The sequence below is a fragment of the Aptenodytes forsteri genome, unplaced genomic scaffold, assembly GCF_000699145.1.
Source record: "Aptenodytes forsteri isolate BGI_AS27 unplaced genomic scaffold, ASM69914v1 Scaffold736, whole genome shotgun sequence".
NCBI lineage: Eukaryota > Metazoa > Chordata > Aves > Sphenisciformes > Spheniscidae > Aptenodytes > Aptenodytes forsteri.
The window spans coordinates 262,525-274,612 of record NW_008794754.1 but is presented as its reverse complement, the minus strand read 5'-3'; the positions used below and the strand labels follow the sequence as shown (position 1 = coordinate 274,612).

General features: G+C 42.1%; 1 protein-coding gene across 2 annotated transcripts in view; it reads right to left on the bottom strand.

The window, feature by feature from the left end:
• The window catches only part of UNC93A (unc-93 homolog A (C. elegans)), a 20,090-nt gene extending 8,420 nt beyond the window's left edge, over nt 1–11,670 (bottom strand). The window contains exons 1-6 of one of the 2 annotated variants that reach the window (XM_009274247.1): nt 11,584–11,670; nt 8,955–9,136; nt 7,929–8,158; nt 4,790–4,919; nt 1,718–1,931; nt 369–504 (exon numbers count right to left, since the gene is read on the bottom strand). In XM_009274247.1, coding sequence (XP_009272522.1) covers nt 369–504; nt 1,718–1,931; nt 4,790–4,919; nt 7,929–8,158; nt 8,955–9,136; nt 11,584–11,670 — 979 coding nt within the window. Of the gene's footprint in view, nt 1–368; nt 505–1,717; nt 1,936–4,789; nt 4,920–7,928; nt 8,159–8,954; nt 9,137–11,583 lie in introns of both variants that reach the window. The other variant, XM_009274248.1, reaches the window with a different exon arrangement.
• Between the last annotated feature and the right edge of the window lie 418 nt (nt 11,671–12,088).

Here is a 12,088-nt window from a genome sequence, read left to right as displayed (position 1 = left end):
GCTGGTGGGGTGGGGTGAGAAGCAGAAAAGCCCTTGACTCTGTCAGCACTGCTCAGCAGTAACAAAAACATCCCTGTATTATCAACACTGTTTCCAGCACAAATCCAAAACACAGCCCCATACTAGCTGCTATGAAGAAAATTAACTCTACCCCAGCCAAAACCAGCACAGTGATGTAAAGCGATGACCTCAATACAGTGGTTAACTGTGCTGCCTCTCTTCTCATGAATGAAGTTTGCCTCCAGATTGACTTTGGTTTTAATTGATAGCTGACAGCGAGCTCTCCCTTTGTAGTGCATGCAAAGGGGGGAGCACTGGATTTGATATATTACATGAGGTGATCAGTCCTTCAAGTGACCTTTACATACCTAATGCAAATAGAAGTTTTCTACCCGTGAACTGAGAGATCTTTCCAAAGAGCAGAGAGCAGAGGGAATTTACAGATGAAAAGCAGATCATCACATAACCAACATAATGTATCCCCAGGGCACAGGTCACATACGACTGGAAGAGAAGAGACGGTGACACGTTTTCTTCAAAATGTATCCCCAGGGCACAGGTCACATACGTCTGGAAGAGAAGAGACAGTGGTGACACGTTTTCTTCAGTGAAAATATGCAGCTAAGGTTCGAGGGTCTTAGCCTGAGTATTTGGTAAATAGCCAGCATGGATGAGATCAAAGGAGCACAGCTACAGAGTTTGCTGACAAGTCCCTGGCATATTAATGTAGTTGGCCTTCAGCAGCAATATTCCTAACCCAGTTCCCAATCAGACTGATGCCATGCAAACAGAGCAGTAACAAGCAGGAGAAGAAACCGGAGCACTGCTCATTATGCAAATAAAACTCCTGGAAGTGGCATTAGAAATTTTCTGCCCTTCCCTTCATAGCCCAAGAGATGAAAATTGACGGTAACCACTATGGTCATTACAGAGCAGCTCCCAAGAAATGAAGAGGACCTCACCTATAAGAGTGGACAGCCAATGGAGATGGCCATGGAGTGAGTGGCCCCTTCAATCCATTCAAACACAGCAGCAAGTGCACTCTTCCGTCTGCTTATATGCAAGGTTTGAAAGCTTAAGTGTCAAATAAGCAGCCCAGGAAGTTTGCCCCTTTTCTTTGGAGGCTTTCTCAACAAATGTCTGGAGAACACACCTGCTGTGGGTCTAGGTTTGTAGAGGAACTGGAGGAGCAGAGGTGGTTTTGATCATTTCAGTCCATCAGGGTTTGGACCTGTTGCACTAGTGACTGGTGAGGGCTTTCAGCCAGCCACGTTGAGGGTTTGCCCTCTTACCGTAAAGGTTCTCAAACTAAAATATGTGGTAAGTGTGCTGACTTGCACTTATACAAACTCTAGGGAAACCAGAAGGAAGGAAGATATAAAAGCTTTGCAGACTTCTGGCTTTTCTCCCAGTTTGTTATTTACAACAAGCTGAAGAGTTTGAACCTGTAGGTCTCTGCTGTGGCCTCCACTGGTGAGTTAAGCTCTCTACAGTGTTCTTTTTAAGGCTGTTCCAAGGGACTATTTACTGCTGGCCTCTCCTGTTTGAAGATGTCACTCAGAGTTCATTCAAGTATAAGTAAGCAGTAATTTAGCAAACCACAAATCGCCACTGAAAACATCTTCATTTAACAAGTAAATATAGATTAGATGCAATAGTAAGACACAAAGGCACAAAACCCAATCAGACAGAAATAGATTTTCATTGTCATCCATACCTTTGTGTAGTCACCAGAAAGAAATCCCTGTTCAAACCCACTGTACATTGTCAGAGGGATTAGAAGACACTGTCTTTTATCTTTAAGATGCTGGAAAGTTGCTAGGAACGTAGAGCAAAAGGATGGTGTCTCTAGTACTTCTTTCTCAGTCTCTGCTTGGTCAGATTTGATCTGGTCCAGAAATATAACAATCAGCAACACAGCTAGCACACCACTAGCTGCAAAAACAAAACAGAAAGTTCACGAAAAAATGAGGAATGCTGAAAGAATGATGGGAAGTCGCTTGCTGCTGTTATTGTTCTGACTTAGTGCTTAGCTCTCTGTGGGATGTTTTGGCAGATGCCTCTGATTCCGCTGCAGTGTAAAGGCCATTTCTGTGTAAACAAGGCGGCCTGATCTACATTCACATCTTCTGCATACAGCTGCGCACCTCGCAAATCCCCTCAGCTTAACTGTGACTGGCCTGTTGTGACAGCCGCCAGGCCAGCTGCACGGCCGCAGAGGGTGATCGCTCACCCTTCCAGGGCAAGCCAGGGGTCGCGGGGACGGGGAGCTGGCCAGAAACAGCTCCCTCGGGAGCTATCAAAAGACTTTAAATCAACACAGGAGGGGAATATTCACTTCCAGTGCCAAGGTTTTCATGGCTAGGGGGGATCTTCCTTCAAATGCATGGAAAGAAAAATAAAGGGCTAGAAGTAGAACTGCTCTCTTGGATCTCAGTATATGTTGCTTTTTTTTGGGGGGGGGTCAGCTCAGAGCCATGCTTTGAGTACAGAATATGTGCTATTTTAAAGATGATAGTGAGCAACTCTGGGTGACTTGAAAAAGATGGAAGTTACAGCTTTGAACCTATAACTCCCTAGCAGAAGCAGCATATGAAAGAATACATGGGGTGGTTAATCAGAAAATGATCATGTATGTATCGGTCTAGGTTTGTTGCTTGTGGAGTGAATCAATACCATTTTTTTTCATGTTATCAAGAAGATAACTGTGGCTCGTAATATACATAAAGCAGCCACAGATTCACAACTGATTCCTTCGTTACAGATGCAAGGCATGATTATGTTTCCTCTCTTACTTATGCTGACTAGAAATCCATCCATGGAAACAAGTAGAGTTCAGTGTAAGAGGAGAACCAGGCACCTCTTTCCATCCACATTGCCTGTTTAATGTGCTCCTATGCTACTGTGTATGGGCATGCTCTTTTCTGGGAACTTTTAATGTCCAAATATATTAGCAGATTTACAGTAAATTGCCATCAATTTTTTATTGCTTATTATTTCTCATCCATGTCTCCTAGAATGAAATTGTATCCTCCAGTGTCCTGGTTCTCCACTGTGGCTGAGCTGTAAACTCTTCATGATGTAAGTCATTGTTGGTTCTGCCAGCGTGTTCATTAGTGCTTATGGGCTGATTGCAGGACTTATATGGGCGAGAGCAGGACATCCACATTTACAGGACAAATATTCTAACAAATATGTCAAATGAATCAATAGCAATTATAGGAGATAAGTAACTGCATGGCTTAATAGTGGTTGGTATGAACACAAATAGAAACATCCACAGTCCTCGAGAAAACTAAACAACAAAAGACATCCATTATTGTCTCCACCCAAGCTGGGTAAAATATGTATTCAGCAACCAAATAGAGGAGACATTTAAAAAATGTCTGTGAATGAAATATTTAGCTATTTGGTTTCCCTCGAGGTAGGAAAAGACATATCTTTTATTAAGAGCTTAAAAGAAAAATGAAACCCTACTGACGCGGGGTCAGTAGACAGCAGGGTTGCATTCATTTTGCATGAGCAAAGCCTAAGGGAGTGCTGTATATGTTAGTCATCAAATTTAAATTTAAACTTGTGAACCAAACCTGCCTTTAGCAGAAAGGCATCAGCTCCAGCACACTCTGGAAGGGAAATGGGGGGATATTCTTTGCATTTTCTCACCAATTAGGAATGGAGGTTGGGGAAGGAGGGAGGGTTTGCTGCGATGCACTTGTCTGGTGAGGGCTGGCTCTGACCAGATCACATACTCTCTGTCTGAGCGTATGACAAATTCCATGCATCTGTCTCAGCATAGGGAGTACATCTATGTACAGAGACTGCAAAGATATTTTAATAGAGCTAAGGTGACATATTGCCTTGCCAGATACTTCCCCTTTATCCAGAGAAGAACTTGTTTTGAGCTGGATACTTTTTGAACTTTCCTCACTGAATGAATCTTTGCATATCTATTTTTGTGTTTCCGATTTTTGATGGCATCAGCCTTCCCTGTCTTTGATTCCTTTCTAGCCGTATGCAAGGAAGGTCTATAGCAGCTGTAGTTACTGAATGGGAGAGATGCCAATTCGCCTAGTGCTTCTCTTTATCTTCGCCTTTCACACTAAGGTATTATAATTCAAGCATCACAGATGAGAATTGACTGAAGTTGTAAAATCTCAGCAGGGATCCAAAAACCTCCCCCCAAATGATTGCATGTTCTGGGAGCTGTGGTTCAGGTCCACCTCTAATGACAGTGCAGTTCTTGTGCTAAATCTGTTTTACACGTGGTGGGACACCAGCCAGTTCTGATAGGCATCCCCAGATGACTAGAAGTTGGTGAGCTCAAGTACCACTAGCTGGGCTGCTCTTAGCATCTTGGACCTCTGCATGCATATATAAATCTGCCCAATGCCATCAGTAACTAGTTCACTATTGCTGATCCCGAAGATAGTGAATTTAAAACTATACCTCATGCATAACTGGATAAGCTGCTGCAATCCTCTAACTGCTATGTGGGCATACTTTTGATTCTAGTCTTTAGAGCAACACTGACACCATACTGGGCTTCAGCTTTATTCCAGGTGAGAAGTGTAAAGAATGTCTTGCTCTGTTAGACAAAAATGATACGGCACTGGCACAAAGCATTTGAAACTATTTAGGAAGGAATTGTTTACAGCTCTCGCATATCTTACTTCCTTTTAGCAAATTGGATTGAAGGAGGAAGTTGGAAACTTAATCTGCAAAGTCATGCTAGGTTTCACAAGTAGTAGGTTCCCCATCAGTGATATTCATTAAAGATTGTGTGGATTACTTACCAGTGTAGATCCCTAGCAGAGTGTAGATTAAGGAGTTGGAGGGTTCTGCTGACCCGGTGGTGTTAGTGGTATCAGTCATGCAGTCATATGCTCCACAGCATGCCAGGTTTTCTTCTGAGATTTCCGCTAATTCAGTAAGAACCAAAAGAAAGGCAGGACAGGGAAGAGATCAGATGAATGCACGCTATATGTAAGTATATAAGGAGGAGGGAATCTAGCGCTCGGTGATTGGTTGTGGTTTCAAATCCTTCCTGATTAGAGATGTTTAACTTCAGAATCCCAGTTTAACACACAAAAATTTGGTTTAACAGAATCAGTCGCTCAAGACAGAACACCGAATTGTTGTTTACATGGAGACATGGACTAAAGCCAGAGGCTGAAATCTGAATCCAAGCTCAATTTGCAGTATTTAAAGTTCCAGTGTGTATCTGTACCTCTTAATCATAATAGCCCACAAGTCAGGTCTCTCAGTTTACACCACCACTGAACTGATGTACCTCAGGTCTTACAGCCAGAGCACATTATCCCTCTCCAGGTAATTTCTGTATATGTTATAGGAATGGAAACCACCTCGAGACATCTTTTTGTTTTATAAATTCATATTACGATTGTCCACTAATGCAGTCTTCCAAGAAATCAGCTTTTCCTGGCTTTATTATTTTATTACTCTTTGAGAACATACTTGAAACTAGAACAGTTTGGCAGGTTTTGGAGTAAGACCTTTGCTTTGTTCAATCTCATCAGTGTTGTGCTGGGCATGTGTCAAAGCCACACACATGTGTGTACCCACACACCCTGTGCGTCACCACGACACCATGCCCACTTCCTCCAGTAACCCAAAGTGTGAGCCTGATCAAAAAACCATACAATTATTTCAATGCTTTCACTGCAGAATTTGTCACTGGTCCAAGCATAATAAAGGGCAATACAGTGTACCTTGGCTGATTCCTTAAACAGGACTTGATCTGTAATTTTTCAGTTAGGGTATTGTGTATCTACTTTTAGTGTGTTTTTCACCATTGCTTCCAATCAAAGCTGCTGCAACATGAATCAGCTGTTTAACTAGCTTCATAAACAACTTTAGGTTCAACATCAGATAAAACTTAGTAACATAAAGAAAGTCATTACCTTGTTATAGCCAGTGGCTACTGCTGCACAGTTTTGAACAAACAGACCCTCAGCAAAATTACCATATGCAAAAGGTGAGTCACACTAGCAAAGTGTGGCAGTGTGTAAGTTCATGCATCATCTGAAGATGAAGACGCACCTGCAATTAGTGATACGGAAGCTGCAAGGCAGGGTTTGCTCTGTTCCTCTGGAAATAAGGCTGCAATATTGATGAGTGAGAAAGGATGACTCTTGTAATTTACATTGATTACTGTCTTCTGTTGTAGTATTACCTCATGGTGTAGCTTGCCTTGCTCTGTCTGGATGCAGTGATGCAGGCAATATGTCAAGTGTACGTACGTGTCTGAATGTTATGCATTTTGATTCTGCAGATACATACCATATCTTTCTGACTGCTCAGTGAAATTATACATTTTAAGTGTATGGACAATATGGGTGGATATCTTCACTGCACTGTCAGACGAGAGGAAAAGAAGTGAGTGCCTGGAGACCCTTAGCCCCTGCAAGAAGCTCCCTCTAGATTAAAGCCGAGTCTCACTGAGAAGTCACAGTTGGGAAGCTTATAGTATGACTGCTCATCACTGTTGTGAAGATATGCAAGGCCTTTGGCTTTGAGAGCTGTTCATAGCACACCTCCCAGGAGCACAGCATTTGCTGAAATCCAATGTAACTGATACAAAAAAAAAGTAAAAGTTAGAGTTTCACTAGAATTTAGAGGAACGTCCTCAGATGTGAAACTAGGGGAGGACTTACAAGATAGAAAAAGAGTATTTTAATCCTCTTATTAACATCACTTAACATGACGTGTGCTGTGAGGCAGAAGAGAGTAAAATGATTGTAGTCTGTGCAGACCCCACAGCTGCACCACAGCCTCTGCCCAGCAAATGAAACCAGAACGGCCGTTCCCTCCTGAGACATCGTGTGGCTTAGCGATCAGGTCAGCAGGGCTCAGTTGCACTTGATACAGTCCTTTAGCATTCTGCTTTGATGGTGTTTCATCTATAGTTGCTTGAGTTTAAAGGAAGCATGATTCTCCATAAGTATCGCACCTTGTGACAACTACCGTGCCATAAACCCATGGATTCAAAGATTAAAACCCGACGCCAGCTCACTGACATTTAGGTTTAACCTAATACCTATTTGAATACCCTCCAGAGGACATACCGTTTAACTGAGCCAGGGAAGAGAAGTAACTTCTTGCTATTCATAGTAGCAGCGTATATGGAAAGCTCCTTCCATGTCCATCCTGTTCTGACTTTGACAGGATAGGGAGTGGACAGGAGACTGCAATGTTACTACACTGTAGCACTCTGAATCTCTAAGGTGGCGTCCAAGTATTATTTTATCTTCACAACTGCCCTTTTAAAGCTTACACCAATTACAAGGATGGGACATGAGGGCAACGCTGTTGAGTGATTTCTTCAAGCTACATCGGCATCTCCTGTCTGAGCCTGAAATACAGCAGAGGAGCCCTGGCATGCAGACTCCTGCCAACAGCTACTTCTATTTCTTCTTGACAATTCTGTAAAGCACTCATTTTCAGCAAGCACCAGCATCAGCTTGACTAACCTTGAATGTTTAACAGCAAATTAATCCAACACTACAAGCTTTGTGAAAAGGCTGCTTCAGTGTTTTGCCTTTTGTTTTAATCCACTTTAAATAGAAGTCAGATGTGAAAGACTGTCACTGCCAGCAGCCTATCTATGCTTTACAACACAGGGGTGGAATTCAAAAGGAATTCAGTAGACATCTATTTTTGAGCTAGTTGTCTGAACTCTATAGCTGATGAAGAGTTGATAGAAAATAGTCACTTTCAGAGGGCAATTTGGCCCATCTATTTCAGACATCTACCTTCAGATGAGCTAAGTCATATCTGAAATGCCTGTTCCACAGACTATGAAGGCAATTGAGGGTCACTAGCTCAGCTACAGAAATCTACCTTTTAACTATCTAGAACTAGCTGATGTTTATAGAGAGAAGCACCAAGATTTTTTAAATACATTTTACCTTTGTTGGAAGCTTGGCTAAATATCAAGGATGAGATCAGATTTCCCCAGATGCCGGAGGACTGAAATATCAGAAAGAAGACCCCAAAGTATTGGTTGATAATGTCTTTCCCATTTTTTCCTGCTTTCTCAGCATATGAATTGCCAGCAATGGTGAGGTAAGTGCATTTCGCAGACCAGAGTGGTGCTCCTCCTAAGCCCAGGATCACAGAGGTAGGGATTAGTGTGTACCTGCCAAAAACCACTTTATTTAGCATAGTTATCAACCATTAGCATAATAATCATTTGCCCAAAGATTCAGAGGCAAAAATAGACATCAAAGAAATAGATTTATCCTTTGTGTGATTCAATAAATCTACTACATGGAACCAAGAAAGAGACGGTCTTACGAAGTTTAGGATGTGCAAGCTCTCCCAGCTGTGTCCAGGGGCTAGGTCTGGGCTAGGCTGGCTAGGTCTGTGCTCATGTGCCCTATCCTCTTGTAACTGAGAATTAAATTGCAGCTGCGCTTCAGAAGATGGATCACAACAACTTTCCTCTGCAGAGTTGGTCCCCTGTCACTGGAGAGCAGAGGTAAATTGTTCAGCCACCTCCGAAAGGGCAAGGCAGGAGCTGGCCTTCTCCTGTCATCCTCTGCTCCCAGAGCCACCGGCAGGAAGAGAGCCTTCCCTTACCAATCTTTTCAAAAACAGTCCTAAAAGTCCTCTGGATTTTAAAAGAAACTTCTGATTTTTTTTTTCTCTGAAGGGAAATCTCTGCTACACACATGAGTTAGAGAAGCAGCTTCAGGTGGGCGGATAGATGCATTCAGTCTGGCTTTTTGCACATTTGCACATTTTCACCTCTCTGCTTCACTTGCTACTGGATTTATTTATCCCTGTTTCTTGCAGGTAACACCTTTTGCATCCAACTTTAAAATCCGCAACACAGAGTTAGAGTAGAAATTGAGAAGAAAAAGAAGAAAGAACTTTATCCTTACTGATTTTGTTCAAACACAATAGACAGGGTTAAAGTATTTAAATTGTACCAGCTAGCGTAGAAGTTCCCTAAGGAGAACGCAATGTAGCAGCACATAGAGCCTGTGATGGTCCACTTGCAGCCCAGCTTCTTGATGAGGATTGGAGGGAGGAACATGGACGATAAGATGAGTGCAGCATAGACAACACTTAGGGAAGCAACGCCCAGGCCTTCTTCTGAGTGGAGACTGCTCTGCATGGACAAAAACAGCAGCTGAGACACATTTTATCACAGGCATATGTTACTATGGTGAACAGAGAGTGGCTTCAGGCAGAATAGAGAGACATGGAAGCTGGTGCTGGGTATTACTGTCTCCTTTCCCCAAAGCAGCCTGATTATGGATTTATGGTTTTCCTCACAATGATAGCCCATTTATGAAAATATGATACAGAACCAGGTGACGATTGCTCAGATTCAAAGCTCTGGTAAGTCAGACTTTAGATTATTTAATGTAATTCGTTTGAGTTTGTCTTTGAAAGCAAGCTGAATGAAGGATAACCTCTTTTCTTGGCCTTCCCTTTTTGTCTCAGGCAGGGATATCCTCAGATCTGCATTGCAAGGGCTGACTTAGCAACAGTGGAAGATTCTTTGCTTTAAACTACAGGTCTGATAATTTCTAAATTCTTCAGAGGCCAAGGTCCAAATATCCTAATATGCTCACAGCAGCTGTTTGTATTTGGAAGGAATTGATTCACCCACATTTTCACAAGGGAGGAATAACATTTTACTGATCTAAATAGGTTTTATATTTCATGCTCAAAATAGTTCTCCTCTTGTCTTGATACTGTGAAAGTTGCAATGACAAGATCAAGATGCTGCTTATCAACATTTTCCTGTTTGTTTTCATTAAAAGCTGACGTGATCCAGTACGATTTTGGAAGGGGGAATAGATGCTGGGGGGTAGCACTGGTGAGCGCTGGAGGAGAGCGAGGCTGCTGGTAGCTGCACCGAACACTTCCAAGCCCTGCAGTGGCTGCGTGGTCCGGCCATGCAGGACCATGGCAGCAGCCGCGCAGCACCCTGGGCGAGAGACAGGCGTCAGGACAGTGATGGGAGGAGGTTCTCTGTTGAGCAGTGCCAACGTATTTGAGGATCAGAATGGTTGTTTTGTAAAAAGGCAAAGAGGCTACCTGATCACTGAGGTCCTATTTCTGAAACACCACATGCCTGGTTTTGTCAGCTACAGCTTCCAAAAATTAGGAGCCAGGCCTCCAAAATCGTATGATTAGCTTAATTATTACTGGTTGGTTTTTTGGGTGGTTTTTTGGGGGGGTATTGTTGAAATAAATGATGCAAATTTTTAGTGCTTGTCCTGCAGGCTATAATACAATAAAATAACCTACTTCTGATTGTGTCTCAGCAAGTCCTCTTTAACCACCAAGACAAAATGGAGAGAGAGGAGGACTACTTCATGAATCAGCACCACTCCCTCCTGCAGCGTTAGGGGAAGCTCATAAAGCACTTAACCTGAGGCTCATTCCAGCACTTAACCTGAGCGTGTACCATTTCAGATGGTGGGGCTGACTCGCGGCTTCTTGGGTTTATCTTCCCCCACCTTGTTAGTCTGCCCAGCTCATAACATCTCCATCAATTTTTGGGACTGTTTTTGCAGAACTTCCCTGAACTTGGAATTTGACAGTGTCAGAACAGAAACTGCTCAAGGAGAGGAGAAGACAGAGATGTACAGAGCTAGCAGGGACCTCTCCCTGAAATGAGGTCAACCTCTTGTTATTGCAAACAAGTGCATCATGTTAGATATCAAGCTCCACCTTTAAAGCATACAGATTCCCACACCAGTGGGAAAATCTGACTCAATTGATCAGGGTCATCTTTTAATATCCTGCCTAAAGTTGCCCGTGGATGACTTATATCCATTTATTTGTCATTAGACCAGCAGAGTCTTCTAGTCTGAGAAGTTCCTCCTTGTATTTATCTAATCTGAAGTATTCATAGCTAGCAACAGTAACTCTCAGTCTTTTATTTTGGCTATGCTAAACAAGCCAGCTCTGGTGGTATCCTGAGTGTTCAAGTCATTCTAGAAACCCATCATCTCTGCTACTGTGTTTTAAGATATTAATGCCAATACAAGCCACAGCTGCCTTTGATTTAAAATAATATTTTTTATTATTATGTTATATTCTGATGCCAGGAACTATTGTATTATTTTATACTTAAATTATTTCATGGATTGGGCGTACTTTTTTATTATTTTACATTGCTGTATAATAATAATAAAATTATAGAAATTTAGATATCTTCAAAACAAGCCCTTTCCAGAAATGGAATTTGTTTTCCATTTTGCAATATATTATTTTGAGAAAAATCTCAGTTTGTGAGAAAAATTTTGAGAAAAATTTAGTTTTCATTCAAATAGCTTTAGTGGACCTAAAGAACACTTGTCTGACACAAGTGTTCAAACTATTTGAGAAGTACTAGAATAAAATATTTAGTAAATGCCATGGATCTTGGTGAGGGATACTAACCTGCACCAAGTTGATGTCCTAACCCACCTCAGAAAAATACTGTGCATGCCTTTCTCACAGAAACTGCGGAAAGACTGGCGGATTTCACACAACCAGCTGGCCTGATGCCCTTCCAGGCCAGCTGTCCTGCCAACCAGTGGGAGATGCTCCACTTACCTGTAGACTCTGGAGTCCTCCATAAGCAGTGAAGAGAAGTAAAAATCCGAAAGAAATGACCAAAACATTCTTAAGATTCCTTTCCATGTTGATTCATACAAGACAAAGGTCTGCCGGTGTGCTGAGCTGATCCAATTATTCCATGGGATGCTTTCAGTTGGAGGAAAACAGCTTATGTTTTGTTGGAAAAGGTCACTTCTCACTGCATTTGTAGAGGAGAGACTTGTTAATTATTTGAGGATTGGCCAGTGAACTTTACTTTTTCTGATACTGAAAACTCCTTACGGAGTTGTTACTCATTCACCTGTTGTGATTGAGGCACTAACGAGTGCTCCCAAAGGACATCTATCAGGTTTTATTAGATAGGTATGTAAGTCACTTGCAACACTTGGACCAATTTTAGTGCTGCAGTCGTACATTATATGGGTCTCTCCTATCACTAGCACAGAAGAAAAAAATTGCAAGCAGTGAAATGCCTGTCTGGCATAAAGATACACTAATCCAT